At 55.7% G+C, this 18,029-nt stretch overlaps 2 protein-coding genes across 3 annotated transcripts in view; one reads left to right on the forward strand and one right to left on the reverse strand.

Moving 5' to 3' along the window:
- The first annotated feature begins 614 nt into the window (after positions 1–614).
- Positions 615–10,729, forward strand: CHRNA2 (cholinergic receptor nicotinic alpha 2 subunit). Its single transcript, XM_059926228.1, has 6 exons — positions 615–702; positions 1,691–1,842; positions 2,280–2,324; positions 5,259–5,368; positions 8,400–9,408; positions 10,604–10,729. Exons 1-6 carry the CDS (start codon positions 630–632, stop codon positions 10,727–10,729), a joined length of 1,515 nt encoding a protein of 504 aa, XP_059782211.1. The 5' UTR covers positions 615–629.
- A 1,834-nt stretch (positions 10,730–12,563) lies between these two features.
- PTK2B (protein tyrosine kinase 2 beta) overlaps positions 12,564–18,029 on the reverse strand; it is a 128,256-nt gene continuing 122,790 nt past the window's right edge. For both annotated transcript variants that reach the window (XM_059926851.1, XM_059926850.1), the window contains exons 27-31: positions 17,869–17,893; positions 16,348–16,394; positions 15,633–15,770; positions 15,294–15,374; positions 12,564–13,627 (exon numbers count right to left, since the gene is read on the reverse strand). In XM_059926851.1, the coding sequence (XP_059782834.1) occupies positions 13,412–13,627; positions 15,294–15,374; positions 15,633–15,770; positions 16,348–16,394; positions 17,869–17,893 (507 nt within the window). In that variant the 3' untranslated portion in view covers positions 12,564–13,411. The remainder of the gene's footprint in view (positions 13,628–15,293; positions 15,375–15,632; positions 15,771–16,347; positions 16,395–17,868; positions 17,894–18,029) is intronic.

The raw sequence follows: 18,029 nt of genomic DNA on the forward strand, positions 1-18,029 counted from the left end.
GAGGCCGCGATAGTGAGAGGCCCGCACACCGCGATGAAGAGTGGCCCCCGCTTGCCACAACTAGAAGAAAACCCTCGCACAGAAACGAAGACCCAACACAGCCATAAATAAATAAATAAATAAATAAATATTTTAAAAAACACAGGCGAGTACAGGCTGAGTTGCCCATACAAAATTATCCTTCTAGTTGGCACCACTGAGTAGCACTTGAACACGTTATAGTTTAGAAGCTGAAGATGTGAGCTTGAATCTCGACTTCATAGCTTTTTAACTATGTGGCTTGGGCAAATCAGTCAACTTTTCTGAATATCAGCATTTTTTAAATTTAAATAAAAGAGGTAATAATAACCCTTCCCCATACCTTCCTAGGGGTGATGGGAGGCCCAAATGAGGTCAAAGGTGTGAGGCACGAAGGTTCACTTGTGTCAAAGATGCATCATCCTAAGAACCCTTTCCTGGGTTCACTCAGGCTTGGCAGTCAGAGGGAGCCACGTGGAATCCCCAGGGAGCTCCGCCGTGCCAGCTACCCAGGCCCTGCTGGGGAAGCGGTCCAAGGTTCAACCCACAGCCAAGGCCCGGCCTGCCCTCCTTCTGATGTCCAGCGGCAGCCAGACCCCTCCTCTGAAGCCATGGGCCCCGCCCGCCCTGCACTCCTGTCCACGACAAAGCTCGGGCTGTGGTGGCTTTTTCTGATCCCGGCAGGTGAGTGGGGATGGTCCCTAGGGCATCCTGTCACACCTGTGAGCTCACACATGCCTCAGGGAGGAAACTCCTGCAGGTGGGCTGGTGGCAACCGCCAGAGCCGCAGGGGAAGTAGCTGTTCCACCACGGGAAGGTGGAGGGGGGGGGCGATCGCTGCGTCACCTGAATCCCCCCGAGTCGCAGTGCTCCCCATGTGCAAAATGCCAACTACACTGTGACCCTCCCAGGGCTATTGTGTGGTGACCTGGAATGAGAGCCTGTGACTAGCGCCTGGGATACCATAGCACACAGCAGCTGTTCTTATCGATGTTCTGAATTTTAGAGCAGTAGTTCTCGACCTGCTCAGGCAGGAGAACCCTGAAGAGGTGAAGCTGTTTGCAGAACACGGTGAAATCAGACACAGATGATTCCATCAGACAACTGGGGACACTTTGCCCAGCTGATGAGAAGGAGCAAATGCCTGTGGTTTGAGGATAAACAGGCGAGATGCTCCAAACGGAAGAGAATTTCATGGTTAGCATTAGTGGTTCATTACAAGAGGATGGGAGTGAAAGTTCCCGGGGCCAGGTTCACGATGACACGTGAAGCCCTTACCCCTGCAGCTCACCCCACACAATCGGGCGTCTCCCGCACATTGCTGTCCTTTGGGGCTCCCCAGTTCCAGGCTGGATTTCATCCCCTGTCTGACTTCTTCCCACTGCTCTGCACCCCTCTCAGCACTTGTTTTCACCCCTTATCCATCAGTCACAGAGTAACTGACATTTCTTGAGCACCAACCATGTGCTGGTTGCTTTGTAAGCTCTAACAGACATGATTATATTTCCTCCTCGACAGTGTTTTGAAATAGATTCTGCATTAGTGTGCCCATTTTGCAGATGAGGAAACTGAGGCTCAGTGAGGTTAAGTGGCTCTGATTGGACAGGAGAGGGAGCCAAGCGCCCAGCACCAAGGACTCCCGGAGACCCCTCTCTCCCCTCCTGTCCCACAGCATCCGTGCAACAGGCCTCCCCCACCCAAGCCGAGGACCGCCTCTTCCAACACCTCTTTAGGGGTTACAACCGCTGGGCGAGGCCGGTGCCCAACACCTCGGACGTGGTGATCGTGCACTTCGGGCTGTCCATCGCCCAGCTCATCGATGTGGTGCGTCTGTCCTACCATCCTTTGCCCCCTTGGGATCAGCCCCAGGCATGGGCCCCTTTCTGGGGCTCCTCGTCCCTCCCCAGCCCCAACCCTCCCAGCCCACCTCAGTCAGAGGATCACCCCTCGGAGCCTGGGGATACTCCATCTCCCTCCTGCTCTCAGCCCTGAAACCCCTCCTGGGAGGGCGTTGACCGGCAGCAGTGGGTTTTCTAAATGCCCTGCCCTGCTTGTTCCACCTGACATAAGCCCAGAGGACCCAGTGGAGATAACCTGACTGAGGGTGGCAGTGTCAGGAGGGGTGGTGGGTTGGCTGGGCTTGCGGTGTCACCTAAGAGGTTCTCTGGTGAGTGGGGGGCCTGAGTAAGCCCCTCCTACTCTACCTTGTTTTCTGGGGCTCGTTCATCACTCTAATTGCTTTCTTTCCCGCTACCGGCCAGGATGAGAAGAACCAAATGATGACCACCAAAGTCTGGCTAAAGCAGGTGAGGGCCCCTCCCCCGGGCAAGACAGGAGCGGGGTGGGAACCCACAGACAGACCCCAGCCCCTCCCAGGACTCTTCCACTAGAAGCATGATTCTGAATTTACCTTTTGCCTGAGTTGCCACTCAGGATGTTCCCAAGGCCAGCCAACTGCAGACTGCTTCTCGTGAGGGGCTGTGCTCTTGTGCGGCCAGGCTCTGTCCAGCACCTGAGAATGTCACCTACAAGAGCCACGTGGCCCCCTTTCTGGGAGTGGGCATTGCCTATGTCCCTGCTACCGTTTGCAGATCAGCTCGCCGAGTCATCACCGAAAACCATGCGAGGTTTAATTCTGCCCGTTTTACAGCTGAGGAAAACAAGCAGAGGGCAGCTGGTCTAGACAAGGGTGGCCCAGGTGTGCCCCACTCAGAACCCCAGGCTCCTTCTGCAGGAGAACGCTGAGTGTTCTGTGTCTACACTGCCTAACAAGCTACCCCCAAACTCACTGGCTTAAAGCAACTGACAGTTTATTACATCTTTAGTTTTTATGGCTAGGAGTTTTAGTGGTTTCTTCTGCTTTGCACGGGGACTCCTGGGGTCACTTGGTGGCATTTGGCTGGTGGCTGGTCTGCTCTGGAGGGTCCAAGATGGTTTCACTCACAGGTTCATCCCTCAGCAGAGATGTCTGGAAGTCTCTGGAAGGTTCTGGAAGCCAGGCCCAGCTGGGCTCTTCTCCTCCAGGCACTTTCAGGGTCTCTCTCTGCCTGTTCTCTCCAGTAGGAGAGTTCGGACTCCTCACCTGACGGCCCAGGGACCCCAGAGCGAGGGTCCAAAGAGATAGGAAATGAAGTTGTTGTCTCTTAACCAGAAACTGGCTCAGCACCAATCCTGGCCAATGGATGGGTAGCCCTCTTTGATGTGCCATTCTTGGGGCAGAACTTGGGGGCACAGGCTTTATAACAGCCTGAATATATTCTTTCCTCTTTACAGATGAGGTGCAGAGCCATGAAGGGACTTGGGAAGCCATAGCAGTGCAAGGGTCAGACCTAGAACCTGGGTGGCCATAATTGTCCCCATAGGCCAGTTACCTAGGCTTCAGGGACTGGAGTAGGGAGGAGAGGAAGGAGCACTGGAGCAGGAGTCAGGCCAGCCAGCACCACCTCTGATTAGCCTGTGATACCATGCAAGTTAGTCTCAGAGCCTCACTTTGCTCATCTGTAAAATGGGGACAATATAATCTATTGCCGATTAATATAACACAACTTGGTGTAGATGCCCCCCAAATGTTGGTTGAACCTGAAAACTTAACAGACAATGGACTGGGGGAAGGGGGTACATTTATGAAGACCAATCCCTTTCAAAATTATTCCTCGGGCTTCCCTGGTGGCGCAGTGGTTGAGAATCTGCCTGCCAATGCAGGCGACATGGGTTCGAGCCCTGGTCTGGGAGGATCCCACATGCCGCGGAGCAACTAAGCCCGTGAGCTACAATTACTGAGCCTGCGCGTCTGGAGCCTGTGCTCCACAACAAGAGAGGCCGCGATAATGAGAGGCCCGTGCACGGTGATGAAGAGTGGCCCCCACTTGCCACAACTAGAGAAAGCCCTCTCACAGAAAAAAAAAAAAATTATTCCTCAATGTCCTGAGAAATCCTGACAATTTTAGCAACATTTTTATCTTTCCTACTTTGCAAGTCTGGCCCCTCTCTCTGCCTAAGCCTTCCCCTACAGAAAATCAATCAGCACCACTGCTGGGCCAGCATCTTCCCAGGTGTGGTTTCGGTACCAACGGCAGTTTTGTGAGATGATTTTAGTTGGGTCGCAATCCTTTTTTAAAAATAGTCATATATTTCTATTTTAGTGGATGGTTTCAAGCGCTGTGGGTTTTCCAGTTATTTCAGTGATGTAAAATTCAAAAATGTATGTAGGTTTAAAAATAATGAACTAATTTAAAGGAAAATACTAAGTAAATGCTAATATAGGCAGTGCAAATATATTGGCAAAAATTATGAAGCTGGGACTTGAGTGCTTGAAGTTTGTGAACCATTGGGCTGGATCAGTGCTTTTCCTCTCATGTGCCTGCTTCCTGCAAACACTCCTGTTTCCCTTACTTCTTCCTGGATCCCTAGCCAGTTGATGTGTTTGTGTAAATGTTACACGACTATCCTTAGAGGGAAAAAGGCACCACGCATGGGAGACTTTTCAAGGGCACATCACTGCCTTATTTTAGTGCAAATGCACAAAAGCAAAATTAGGGCAAGTTTGGAGACAGGGAAGGCTGGGTTCAAGCCCCAGTGCTGCCACTTATTGACAGCGTACCCTCTAAGCCTCACTTGAGAAAACAGATTCGCTTGGACCAGCCGGTGGAAACAGGGCTCCTAGGGGGCGCTCTAGAGCACAGTTGGAAATCCACCGCGTGACTCCCCTTTCTCAGCTGTGTAACTCTGATAAAGGGGTTGTTTTACCCCTCTTGTCCTCAGTTTCCTTATCTGTTAAATGGGGAAATACTTCCACCTGCTCTGCACTCTTTGCCCGGCTGTCCCATTGAGGGTCTTCCTAGACAGGGGGTGTGAAAAACCTTTGTAAACTGCGATGCACTAAAAAATGTTACTACAAATGAGTGAGGCTGCTTGCCGGGGTCGTCCAGCTAAGGAGTGACAGAACAGAGGCGGGACCAGGGCGACCCGTCCTCCAGATGTGCCCGGGACTTTGAGTACAAGAGTGGGGGCAAAGCGAGGGCTAGATTATTTTAGACGGGACTCCCCGTTCCCATCTCGGGGCCCTTTCCGGGCATCGCGGCCCTTTCTATTCTGTGGGGCTAGGTGAGGAGCTCCGGGCGCTCCGGGCGCTCCGGGCGCTCCAGAATCCGGCTGCTGGGCGTCCCCAGGCTGCCCTAGGTTTGCCCCGAGGCTCCCTCCCCCGGCAGGGCTGCTGACCTGACTCCCCTCCCCACGCACAGGAGTGGAACGACTACAAGCTGCGCTGGAACCCGGCCGATTTCGGCAACATCACATCCCTCCGGGTCCCTTCGGAAATGATCTGGATCCCCGACATCGTCCTCTACAACAAGTAGGAAACGGCTGGGGTTGTGGAGGCCCCCTGGGACCCCTGAGACAGGGGGTTCCCTGCGAGGGGCGGGTAACGTGAGGCTAGGCTGGGTTGGACTTGGGAAGTGCGCCCCCTTGTGTCCAAGCTGCGTGGCCTTCCTTTTAACTCCTGCTTTGCTCATCCTCGCCGCACCACCTTTTCTCTTGATTCCCTTATTTCTTTCATCTTGTTCTCTCACTCATACACCCAAAATTTATTGAGCACCTACTGCATATCAGTGCCTGCGCTGTGCTACTGGGACACAGCTGTGCCAACACTGAGCATTATTTGAAAAATATGATTGGCGCAGGCTGTGAAAACAATGCCTAAGTGTTGGAGTTTTGCAGGATGGCATTATTGTTGGAACAGGTAAGCAGCATCCCAGGGTAACAACTTTGAAGGGATCAAGCATGGGTATTTTAAAAAATATTATTTATAGTTGCCCTGTATTCAAAACCGAAGAGGACCAATCTTTGAACATAATGACTAAAAGTTAGTAAAAGGCAGGGGAGTCTAAAGAGAGCCCCAGAGGACCAAGTCGGTTTTTTTTTTAATAGAAGATATAAAGAGCTATAATTTCATTCATGTTTGGCATCAGGTAATTCTTCATTTAGAAATGAAGAACTTAGATGTTTGGCATGATGTTTGTCTAAAAATATTTTCTGAAGTGGGGCTCTAGGGAGCACTAGTTCCTGGAGATATGAATAGGTATGAAAAATAGTTCTGTGGTCAAATAATTTTAGATAACATTGTATGTCGTTAAAACCCTTTCTGCACCCCAGCCCCAGTCCTTTGGAAAATGTCATTTTAAATGTTGTTAGAACTTGTACAGACAAGAAACCCCTTTAGCCCAGCATTTCCCAATTCATTTGACCCACATTTAGAAAAGCTATTTTTAAACAATAGAATAAAGGGAAACAGATCCACTTCTGAAGTTAGGTGTCTCCAGATAGGTCAGAGGGGGGTGACAGTGATCCCTTTACACTGCCCAGTCCTGGTCAGGCCCAAAGCCCTGTCATCTGAGCCATCTCTGTAAACACACATTCAGCATGAATTACCTGCAAGGTCTAACATTGCCACTGGACTCACGGCCCCCTCACCCCATGTCTGCACCCAGAATCTCTCTAGTTTCTGTTTCCTGTGCACCTGGCAGAGGGCAGCAGCAAAGTCCTAGCATCAGATAGGACCCAGAGTTTTAGGATTGCCAGTAAGGCTTTGGCAAGTGTTACTTGATTATAACAGGAAATTCTTTTGATAGGACAAAAGTTTAAACCAAATTCTTGCAGACATTTAAAGAAGGGTATCTCCTCCACCCACTCCACTCCAGGTTAAGAAGACCCAGGGAATTGCTTCTTTCCTTCCTCAAAATGGGGGCACATGTTGCCATCTAGTGGTGCTTCTGTATGATGACAAAAATGCCTTAAAAATTTTTTTTTGAACTTTTGCCCTGATCTGTTTGTAACTCCCTTTCAAAGTTCCGGTTTCCAACCTGCCTAACTCTCTATCCTGGAACTACTTCAAGGGAAAGAAGTCTCTCTTCCTGTGTATTCTTTTTTTTTTTAATTTTATTTATTTTTGGCTGCGTTGGGTCTTCGTTGCTGCACGCGGGCTTTCTCTATTTGCAGAGAGCGGGGGCTTCTCATTGCGGTGGAGGAGAACAGGGTCCAGGCACGCAGGCTTCAGTAGTCGTGGCACGTGGGCTCAGTAGTTGTGGCTCACAGGCTTAGCTGCTCCCTGGCATGTGGGATCTTCCCGGACCAGGGCTCGAACTCGTGTCCCCTGCATTGGCAGGCGGATTCTTAACCACTGCACCACCAGGGAAGTCCCTTTTCTTATGTATTCTTCTGGTTCTCCTGTCTTTAGGATTGACCGTGGGAACTGGAGAGGGAGGGAAGGCGGGGGCTAAAAGCTCACTGCGCCAACTCGCAGGGGGAAATCGGACTCAGGCCCGACTGGTCACCGCTGTTCCAGTGTCCCCTGCGTCCTCATGGGTCCTTAGATGCCTTAAGGGCCCTCACGACGCCCACTCGGGCCCCGCCCTCACTCACGCCCCGCCCCCAACTCGGCCCAGCAGCTCCTCCAGTCCAAACACACACTGTGAGTTTTATCCTTTCCCTCCTCTGTTCCTTGTTCTGCGGATGCTCTGCTGGTCCGCTCTCCACCCCCAGCTTTCTGCCAAATCCTACCATCCATCAAGGCTTGGCTAAAATGGCAGTGTGCACGGTGACCCTGCTCACCGGAAGCGGGTTCCCCCCAGTAGTTATAATGCTGTTGCCAAACCGCCTGCCTGGCGTTGTAGGTGTTCAGGCCTGCTTCTCATTTCCTCGTGGTTCCCTAAGGGCAGGCATGAGTCTCCCCTCCACCAACAGCTCCTGCAGAGGCCCCAGTGGGTGCGGCTGGCTCAGAAATGCATGTTGAAGGAAGACGGACGGCGTCTTCCATCACCAGCAAAGATGTCAGGTGTCTTCTGAGCAGGGAAGTAAAAATCTCAGGTATAAATGACATGACCCCCAGCAGAGGGGCTTACTCACCATCTGCAGGGGTGGCGGGGTGGAGGAGAGAAAAAATACTCATATAAACAATCACTCTAAAATGTTAAATGAATACAGACAGGCCATCAAACTACATATATACCACATGATCACAAAAACGTAAAAATGCTGTATGTGTTATCCAGATGAAAATCAAATATATATGAGATATAGATATACCTCATATATGTATAGATATAGATCTATAACATCAAAACGTTAATAGTGGTTATTTTTAAAATTCTTGGTACTTTCCTATATTCTTAAAAATTCCTACTTTTGTAGTTAAAAAGATGGTGTTTGAAAGACAACTCAGGTAGCTCTAGGTGTCTGTGTGCTGGGGAGTCTTACTTGCACAAATCCCAACAACCTGGCCCGGTCCTGCTGTGTTATTGGGGTCCCCCTGCTGAGGGTTATCTGGAGCAGTCTGGCTTGGGTGCCTGGGGTGCGCAGGGTCCCCCCAACGCCTCTCCTCTCTGCAGTGCAGATGGGGAGTTCGTGGTGACCCACATGACCAAGGCCCACCTCTTCTCCTCGGGCACCGTGCACTGGGTACCGCCCGCCATCTACAAGAGCTCCTGCAGCATTGACGTCACCTTCTTCCCCTTCGACCAGCAGAACTGCAAGATGAAGTTCGGCTCCTGGTCGTATGACAAGGCCAAGATCGACCTGGTGCAGATGGAGCAGACGGTAGACCTCAAGGACTACTGGGAGAGCGGCGAGTGGGCCATCGTCAACGCCACGGGCACCTACAACACCAAGAAGTACGACTGCTGCGCCGAGATCTACCCTGACGTCACCTACTACTTCGTCATCCGTCGCCTGCCGCTCTTCTACACCATCAACCTCATCATCCCCTGCCTGCTCATCTCCTGCCTCACGGTGCTCGTCTTCTACCTGCCCTCCGACTGCGGCGAGAAGATCACGCTCTGCATCTCCGTGCTGCTCTCGCTCACCGTCTTCCTGCTGCTCATCACCGAGATCATCCCGTCCACCTCGCTGGTCATCCCGCTCATCAGCGAGTACCTGCTCTTCACCATGATCTTCGTCACCCTCTCCATCGTCATCACCGTCTTCGTCCTCAACGTGCACCACCGCTCCGCCAGCACCCACAACATGCCCCACTGGGTGCGGGTGGTCTTTCTGGGCTGCGTGTCCCGGTGGCTTCTGATAAGCCGGCCCCTGCCACCCTTGGAGCTCCGCGACCCCCCAGATCAGAAGCTCTGCCCCTCCTACCGCTGGCTGGAGACCAACGTGGATGCGGAGGAGAAGGAGGAGGAGGAGGAAGGCAGATGGGCGTGTGCGGGTCATTCGTCCCCCTTCACAGGTGTCCCTTACAGCCATGGTGGTCGGCACCCAGGGGCCTCGGGTCCCAAGGCGGAGGCCCAGTTGCCGGAGGGTGGGCTCCTGCTGTCACCCCGCATACAGAAAGCACTGGAGGGCGTGCGCTATATTGCCGACCACCTGCGGGCCGAGGATGCTGACTCCTCAGTGAGTGGGGGCTGGGTGAGGGGCCCGTCCCCCGGGGGACTCCACCAGCCTAGTCGGGAGCCATCCCTCCAGGGTGTCAGCTTGGGTCAACCCAGGCTCCTCCATGAGGACCCATCTCCCTTAGTCACGGCCTTGGAGTCTGGAATGAATTGTGATGGAGAATGTCTAGCTGGCAGCTCTGAAAACGTTTATTGGGTGGGTGGCAGAATAGCAGTGAGAATGTCCCTGCTCGGCCTAACTGGGAGACACAGGACAGAGATGGAGGGGGTCTCCCCACGCCATCCTCACGCAGGCCATTTCCCACCATTGCCCATAGGTGGGGGGGGGAGGGGGAGGAGTGGGGGGAGGGGGAGGGAACTCATCAGGAGACCCCAAACAATCCAGCCTCCCCCTTTGTCCTGACGGGCTCCTCTTCCTTCCTGTTCTGGGCTCTGGGCATTTTGTGAACGTCACTATTCACTCACAAACACTGAGGAAGCTTGGGTGGGCCTGGTGGGCTCCCCTCCCCCGCCCCCTGCTGTGTCCTGCATTATTAGGTAAGCAAGCCACTGCCCAGGGTCACAGAATCCTTCTTATCAACTTAGGGAAGGATGAAAGGCCAGGAGGTTATTACTGGGTGGCCTTGCTGAGTAGATAAGACAAATTAATTGTTATCTAATCCGGGAGCAGCTAGGAGTCCAGATCCACTTGCCTGGGCTGTAGGCCCCAATTCCACAAAGTCCCTACCCCACTGCAGACACCACCCTGCCCTTCCCTGGGCCACACCTACCCTCACCTACCCCCCCAGCGAGTGGGTGAGTGGGTCGGGAGGCAACATGGGGGCCCAAAGTCTTCACCATTTTGTAACTTCTGAGTGTTGCGTTTAAATCACTGCAGGCCCCCTGGGAGGGTCCATGCCCCTGGGTGATTCTAGAACCTTCTGTGTCCCTCCAGCCTCCCTTACCTGGAACTTGAGAGCCTATGGAAAGGCTCTGGGCTATTGTCATAGGGGTGGTATAGGACGGGAATCTCTAGAAGACGGTTGTTTGAGTCTTGAGACATCCCTGTTTACCGCCCCCCCCCCCTCCTTAGCTCCCAAGGTCTCAGTGGCGTCACCGCTATCCCCAGTGCCATTCTTACAGGGGCTGCGCATGCGCGGGACACCTCCCCTTTCCCAAGGCCTCGGTCGGTCACTGTGCACCCATCTCCCCTGCAGGTGAAGGAAGACTGGAGGTATGTGGCCATGGTCATCGACAGGATATTCCTCTGGTTGTTTATCCTCGTTTGCTTCCTGGGGACCATCGGACTCTTTCTCCCTCCGTTCCTCGCTGGAATGATCTGATGCCACATCGCCTGCTTTGGCCCAGACGTGGCACAGCTGACCGTCTTTAACGGCTGCCGCCTCTGGAGTATGCCTTTGGGGTCAACACCATCCAACTACAGGTGCCTTTCCATGGCGTCCGGACATGGAAGGCTTCTTGGAATGATTCACTTGACATTATTGTAGTTTGTGCTGAGAATCTGCTGGGCACGGAGCCCTGTTCGGATGCTGAAGAGCTGGGCCAAAAGGAACTTGCTCTGCAGAAGGTTACGACGTAGTGATGACAACGTGAAGACGTATAAGCTGCTCCTGGGATGCAGACTCTGAGGGATGCGGGTGGGGGGAACCCAGGGGTTGGGGAAGGGCCATGTGAGGAGGCTCAGACCTCAAAGGAGGGGTGTGTAGGGAGAGAGTGCCTCGGGGGGGTGGAAGGGCTGTGAACAACATTTGGGATTCAGGAACGAGCCCCCAAAGGCAGGGGGACAGCCAGGCTGAGGTGGGCTTGAGGCTGGGGAACAGAGGGAGGAGCTTGGAAGGCGAAGAGGAGGAGGAGGGCCACAAGTGGGGCAGATGCAGGTAGCTGGGCCGTTCCACCCACCTGGAAGCTCTTGTGACAGCCCAGACTTCCCCCTACCTTTAGCACCCCCCGCTTCCCCGTTGCAGACCGGCTCAGCACCAGCCGGCCCTCCGAGAGGTGTGGCCGCACTGAGACTCCCCACCTGCAGGGGCGCTATCTGTCCTTCAAAGCGCACGGACAAACCAGAAGGACACCTCCAGCCATTCCTGACCCAACTCAAGCCCGCGGTGCGCTCCCTCCCTCCCGCACGGGGTGAGTGGTGGTCCACCCCCAGGCATCCAGGACTTCTGCTCTGAGGAACTGAGAGGAATGAGCTGGATGGCTTTGGACCCCGAGACGTTGCAGGAACCCTTCCCTTCCCAGCCTGCCCGCCCTTCTTACCCGGAGCCCCGCGATGTCTTCTGACCGGCTCTGTGCAGCCTGTCCTGCCCCTTGGAATCCCGCAGTCCCTCGCCCTGAACTGAGAGGAGCTGCCGGCGGGATCGGGCCTCACCCCAGCGCCGTCCAGCCCGAGGGCAGAACCTCAGCCCTAACAGATGTGGCACTGGGTCCTCCGGACAGGGTGGGGACCCTGGGTGAGCAGCCGAGCAGGGCAAGCATCTAGTTCTCTTTGACCTTCGGAGTCCCCTCCTTCTGAGCCCCACTTGCTCTCCCTGACAGACCCCGGGGGACCCTGCCACAGCGGGCCCAGTCCTCCTGCCTCGGTTCTCTGCGAGACCCCCACTCAGAGGCCATGCTGGTTTCTGGTGCCTTCTGCTCTGCGGACGCAGCTGCAACCTCCCCCGTCCTCCCCGCTGGCTCTCCTGGAGCAGTGGTGCTCCCAGACTGGACCTCCTGGTGCAGCGATGTTCCCTCTGGTTATTCCGTTTCCCACCCAACTGGCAAGTGAGTAAAGAGATCAAATAAAGCTGCAGGGCTGCCCAGTCAGCGGTGGGACCCCTCCGCAGCACCCCAGGGACCACCCCAGCCCCTCAGAGCCCTGGCTATTTGATGGCAGCTGGGAGAGTGCCATTGGCATCCCTGTGTGGCCCTGGAGGGGCTGCCTGGGACCCCACTGGAAAGTCGCCCTTGGCTCAGGTGCGGGGGGCAAAGGCCTGGGGCAAGCGCCTGACCCCGCCGCCCTGGCATCACCGCGTGCCCCGGGGAGGGGGGCTGAGCCCTGGCTTCAGCCTTTGATCTTTGCCCAAAGTAAGCACAATCGATTCCTTCCAGGGCCGCGGTCGGAGGTCATCGTTACCCGCCCCGAAGGTCAAACAAACAAAACAATCAAACCACAAAGCAAATGGTACAATTTTAATTCATCCACAAGTCAAATAGAAAGAAGGTAAAAGAGTGTTCTGCACAAACACAAGAACGGGAGGGAGGGAGTGGATGAGAAAGCGGGAGAGAAGACAAGTAAGAAAAGAGAAGGAAGGGGCCAGGGAGGGAAGAAGGGAAAGGGGGCGAGGAATGCGGGTCGCGCCCCAGTCCAGTTTGGCCTCGTCTCTCCCCTTCTCCCCTCTTGGCGCGTGGACAGCACAGCCGCCTGTGTCCCGACTCCCAGTAGCTTGTCCCTGGACTGTCCCAGGTCTCCCCTCAGGGGGACACACGGCTGCCAGTCCAGACCAAACGCACATTAAATAAATTCCACTATACACTGTACAAGAAAGCCAGCTCCATCCCTCACGGCACCAGCCGCCCGCCTCCCCAGCGAGAGCCCCTCCCGGCCCCTCCCTCTGTGCACGGCGTGGGGCGGGGCTCCGCGGGCGGGGGTGGAAGGAGAAGGAAGAGCTTGGTTCCCCGCTGCCCTTTACACGATGCATAATGCCGGCGTGGCCGCAAGGGGCCCCCGCGTGACCCCCTCAGGCCAGGCAGCAGCGGCTGGCGGACAGCGGCCACGCTCCGAGCCCTCTGTCACCCCCTGCCGTCTGCAGCCCTGAGTCACCTCTGTCCAGCTGCGGCCTGAGCAGCACAGTCTGAGGGCGGGGTGGGGAGAGGGGACGTGCAAAATGGCAGGGGAAGAAGGACTCTCCTCGCCTGCCCCCCCGCCCCGGGGGGACCCACAGGACCGAAGGTCAGGCAGGGGTCGGGGCAGGGAGGGACACGGCGGGCGGGGGCGGAGACGCAGGCGGGGGGCGTTGCCCTCTTCACTCTGCCGGCGGCTGGGCCAGGTTGGCCAGAACCTTGGCCTGGTCCACGGCGTCCAGCAGGTTCTTGGCATCCACAGCCAGCGTGTGGGAGGCGGTGAGCATCTGCCGTTTGCACTCCTCACTCAGGGAGGTCACGGCGTTTTGCTGCGCCAGTCGCATCTTATTGATGAGCTCCGCCAGGTCCTTGTTGAGCAGTTTCTGGGTCCCCTCGATCTGTAGGAAGAGCACACGGGAGGGGCTGGGACCATGAGGGGCTGCGACGTGCAGGCCGGGAGGATGGGGAAGCCACACGGGAGTCCACCTGGCGCTGGCCCAGGAAGTCGGACGTTCTCTGGGGGGCGGGTCTGACCCAGGCTTGGGCTGAATCCAAGGCCAGTGCGGGCTGGGGGCCAGGTCGGCAAGGACAGACACTGCGGGCACCCCAGGCCCCAGCCCGCCTACGCCAGCCCCCTCCGATCCAGCCCCAGAGACCCTCCCTTTGTGCCATCATGCCCTCGTGCTGGCCCGACGTGGAGTGAATGGTCAGGGGTCAAGTGCATTCACTCATTTGTTAACTGTCTGCCATCAAATCAAGAGATCAGGGACAGCGGTTTGGGCTGTAGGGTTTTATTTACCGCCATATCCCCATGCCTAGTGCACTGCTGAACATATACTTGGCGCTCAAGAGATATTTATCAAGTGAAATGAATGACTGGCGCTCTCAAGCCGGACAGGACAGCCTGGGCAGGGGCCACCTAGAGGGAGCCCGGGAAATGCCCAGACCCTCCTGCCCTATGCGTGGTCACAGTGGGGACAGTGGTGGGATGCAGTGTCCACCTGTGTCACATTGCTGACCACTGGGAGATGGTGGCTCAAGCTACAGCCTGGCAGGGGGTGTGGTGTTCTGCTGGAGCCTGTGGCTGGTTTCCAGACAGAAAACCAACGCATGTTCAGAGGCACAGCCTCAGTTTCCAGTTCTGCAGTAACAAATTACCACAAACGCCGTGGCTTAAAACAACGCACGTTTATTCTCTTACAGTTCTGGAGGTCAGAAGTCTGGAATGGGTCCCATGGGGCTAATGTCAAGGTGACGGCTGGGCTGCGTTCCTTCTGCAGGCTCGAGGGGAGAATCTGTTCCCTGCCTTTTGCAGCTTTGAAAGGCTGCTGCCTTCCTTGGCTTGCAGATCCTTCCAGCAGTGGCGTCATTCCAACCTCTGCTTCTATCATCACATCTCCTTCTCTGACTCATAAGACCTCTGCTTCCACCTCCCTCTTACAAGGACCCTTGTGACTACATTGGACCCACTTGGATAATCTCAAGATCCTTCACTTAATCCCATCTGCAAAGTCCCTTTTGTCATGTAAGGTCACATAGTCACAGGTTCTGAGGATGTAGACATCTTAGGGGGCATCACTCTGCCTACCACTGGGACCATCTCAAGTTAGAGCACCAACACTCCCATTTTGGTTTTCAGTGATTGTTTCTCACTTAAATAAAGAAAATCGATTAAATGATCAATTGAAGAAACCTTAACGGCTATTTCCATGACGCACTCACCTTGACCTTAGTATGGTGGGTACTAGACAAAGAATCACAGGGGGCGGTAAAAAGGAGGGTGTGTCATCCTTTGCATGTCCTCACGCAATAAGAAGTCACCACAACCATCTGAGACCTAAACTAGGAAATTCGCCCTAGGAAGCCGGCCGGGTCCCCGGGTGCCAACTCCGCCCCCTTGTGGTGCCTTCCCAGATACGCCGTGCAGAGCCATCCGCTGGCGGCTCCCAGCACAGATGAGGCTGCCCCAGGTGGCCCTTCTGAGTCTCCTGTGCGAAACACAGCTGGCGCAGGTGAAGGGGGCAAGTGACAGCTGATGGCACCGACTGGCACGGGGACACTCACCTCTGTCCGCGAAGACGACGGCAAGGAGGGCAGGAGGTCGTCCACACTCCCGATGAGCTTCCGCAGCGTCAGGCCCACGTTCTGGGAGAGAAAGGGGCGGGGCGACCGTCAGCTTTGCTTCTTTTGAGAAAGCCACGTCTCCCTTGGGAAGAGCCCTGCTGGGATGGTGCCTGCCTTCCGAGGCTACCTGGGACTAGATTCCCTTTGACCCCCTGGCTCTAATGGGGGTCTTCCTGGGAGAGGCACCTACCCGGCAGCCTGGGATGCTCGGCCCCTCCCCCTCCCTTCCAGGGCTGAGCAGCCCGCCTCCCCCGGCCACGGCTCCGCCCTGCCTCTCACCTTCACCACCACCACGTAGCCCTCGGGGGGCAGCTGGCAGAGCTCATTCTTGAGATCCAGCACAGCCCGCACCAGCTGCATGACGTTGAGGTACACCAGGTCGTCGGTCCGGTCCAGGTTGGCTGTGGGCTGGATGGACTGTGCGGTCGGGGGAAGAGAAGCAGAGGGCCCGAGGGGAGGGTGGCGAGTCAGGCGGACACAGACATTCTTTCCTGGGCAGGCACTACCCGGTGCCAACTCAGCCACCAGCCCAACTGGTGAAGACTCTTCTCCGAAATAGCAGCGCCCTGCCCTGGGGGTGCCTCCCTCCCTTCTGCTTCCAGGGCAGTGGTTCTCACATTAGAGTCTGCCTGGGAGTCTTAAAAAAATACTGGTGGCCGGCCTCACACCAGACCAGCTGAACCATCACCTGGGCCTGGGGGCCACGCGGTTTCAAAGCTTGTCAGAGGATTCTAATGCGTAACCAAGGCTGAGAACTGCTGTTCCAGAGTGAAGCAACCAGCATCGGCCCCAGAACCACGTGGGTGCCGGGAGCCAAAGCGCAGCTCGAGAAAGGGAGGCGGGCCACACCTCCTGCTCCTCCGGCTGGACCAGTGAGCTTTCCTCCAGGTCAGGGAGGGGGCACGGGAGACAGGGCACTGGTCTTCCCTTTGCTTTTTTATGAATTAGCTGTGTGGCCTTAGGCAAGGCCAGCTTCAGCAGACCCAGCACGTACCTGCGCGCCCAGCCTCGGTGGCTTCTCTGGGGGGCCCGTGAACTCCGCTGCAAGGGGGGAGGGGGCACAGTGAGCGCAGGGTGTTCTCAGCACCCCGACCCCTCCCTTAGTACCTGCTGAGAACCCAGCAAAGCCCCTCTCCACTACTACCAGGAGACCCGGGGAAATGAAACCCGAATCCCAGGACGATGGCGGGGAAAATAACCTCTGGCCTCCCTGGTCCTCTGTAGTCAGGGACAAGCACTATTGTCCATTTCAAAGACAGAAAAAGCCAAAGTCACGCAGAGATGGAGTGACGGCAGGGGGTGTTCCAGCCTCGGGGCTGCTGCACCCTGGGCCCTGACACCCTGACCTTGACAGTCATGAGGGAGAAGCCCACTCTGCAGGCAGCAGGCGTCCGTGAAGCCCCACCCAGGTGCAACAGCCGCTGTGCAGTAGATTTGTGAGGCTTCCCTCTTGTCTGCTTTGACCATTTGGGGGGTCAAGGAAGTGAACTTGTAGAAGCAGCATGCTATTTTCTCCCCACTCTGATGAGCAAAGGCACACACAAGCCCTGTGGAGCTGCCTGGAGTAGACGTCAGAAGACCTGGGTCCACTCTCACCTCTGCCACCAGGGAGCTGGGTGACCTGGGGCAGCTTACTGACAGTCCCAGGCCCTTAACTGTCTTCTGTCAAATGGGAGGGTTCGCTCAGAAGGGACCCTGCAGGAGCCAGACTGCCTGGGCTCAAATCTCAGCAGATCTGAGCTCTGCTAATCACTAATCATTAGCTCTGCTAATCACTAATCATTAGCTCTGCTAATCACTAATCATTAGCTCTGCTAATCACTGTGGGTAAGTCACTTGACCTTCCTGTGCCTGTTTCATGTCCGTTGTAAAATGGGCATCGTAATAAATTGTGCCTGTCATATAGGAAGGCCTGCTGTGGGATTAAACGAGTTGGCATTTTTCAGCACCTTGGGCCAGTGCTTGTCATTGTCATTGGTCGCTGCCATCGTCACCATCACCATCACCATCGTCATCAGTCCCCCCCCCCCCCAAGCATGGTGATGAAGAGCCTGGCTCACTGCCGGCTCCACCCGGCCAGCCTGCAGCAGAGGGTCTTTAGGCTCCAGGAAAGACCCTGTGGGCTCAGTGGGCCCCGCCCTCTTTCTCTCTTCTGTCCCTGGGGCCTGGGGAGGAGCATCGCCTGGGAGAGATGGGTGGAGCTACTTTAGAGCCTCCAACGGAGTGGGTGGGAGAAAGGAAGGATCACCAAGTCCTCCAAATAAATGCAGCCACCCAGAGAGGTGGGAACAGGGGCGGCAGACGCAGGGGGATCGGGGTGGGGTGGAGGGTGGGAGATGGTGGATATCAACTCCCAAACTGCGCTTCTCTGCACGCTCTGAACTCAAACAGGGCAGACATTTCTTCCAACTACAGACACGCTCCCTTTGCCGCTCTCTGCCCTGGGCAGGGATGGCGGCTGCTCCCAAGGTGTGAAGAGGAAACTCCCGCCAAGAGGAAGGGTGCTCACACTTACTGTAGCCGACCTCCTTCTCTGGGGTCTGGAAGGAAGGAAAGAGAACAGGTCACTGATGCGGCTCTGGGACCACCCACGTCCCTCCTTGGCCTGTTCCCCACCCCCAGGTGTCCATTTAGAGCTTTAGAGATCATAGCTGCAGGAGGACCTGGGGACCTCCT

This window comes from Balaenoptera ricei, chromosome 6, assembly GCF_028023285.1.
Source record: "Balaenoptera ricei isolate mBalRic1 chromosome 6, mBalRic1.hap2, whole genome shotgun sequence".
NCBI lineage: Eukaryota > Metazoa > Chordata > Mammalia > Artiodactyla > Balaenopteridae > Balaenoptera > Balaenoptera ricei.

What these genes read in the sequence shown, in the direction of transcription:
- CHRNA2 (XM_059926228.1), top strand. Translation starts at nt 630, where the DNA reads ATGGGCCCCGCCCGCCCTGCACTCCTGTCCACGACAAAGCTCGGGCTG. An exon ending in GCTTTTTCTGATCCCGGCAG is followed by an intron (nt 703 to 1,690) that starts GTGAGTGGGGAT and finishes CCTGTCCCACAG; the next exon opens with CATCCGTGCAACAGGCCTCC. An exon ending in CCGAGGATGCTGACTCCTCA is followed by an intron (nt 9,409 to 10,603) that starts GTGAGTGGGGGC and finishes TCTCCCCTGCAG; the next exon opens with GTGAAGGAAGACTGGAGGTA.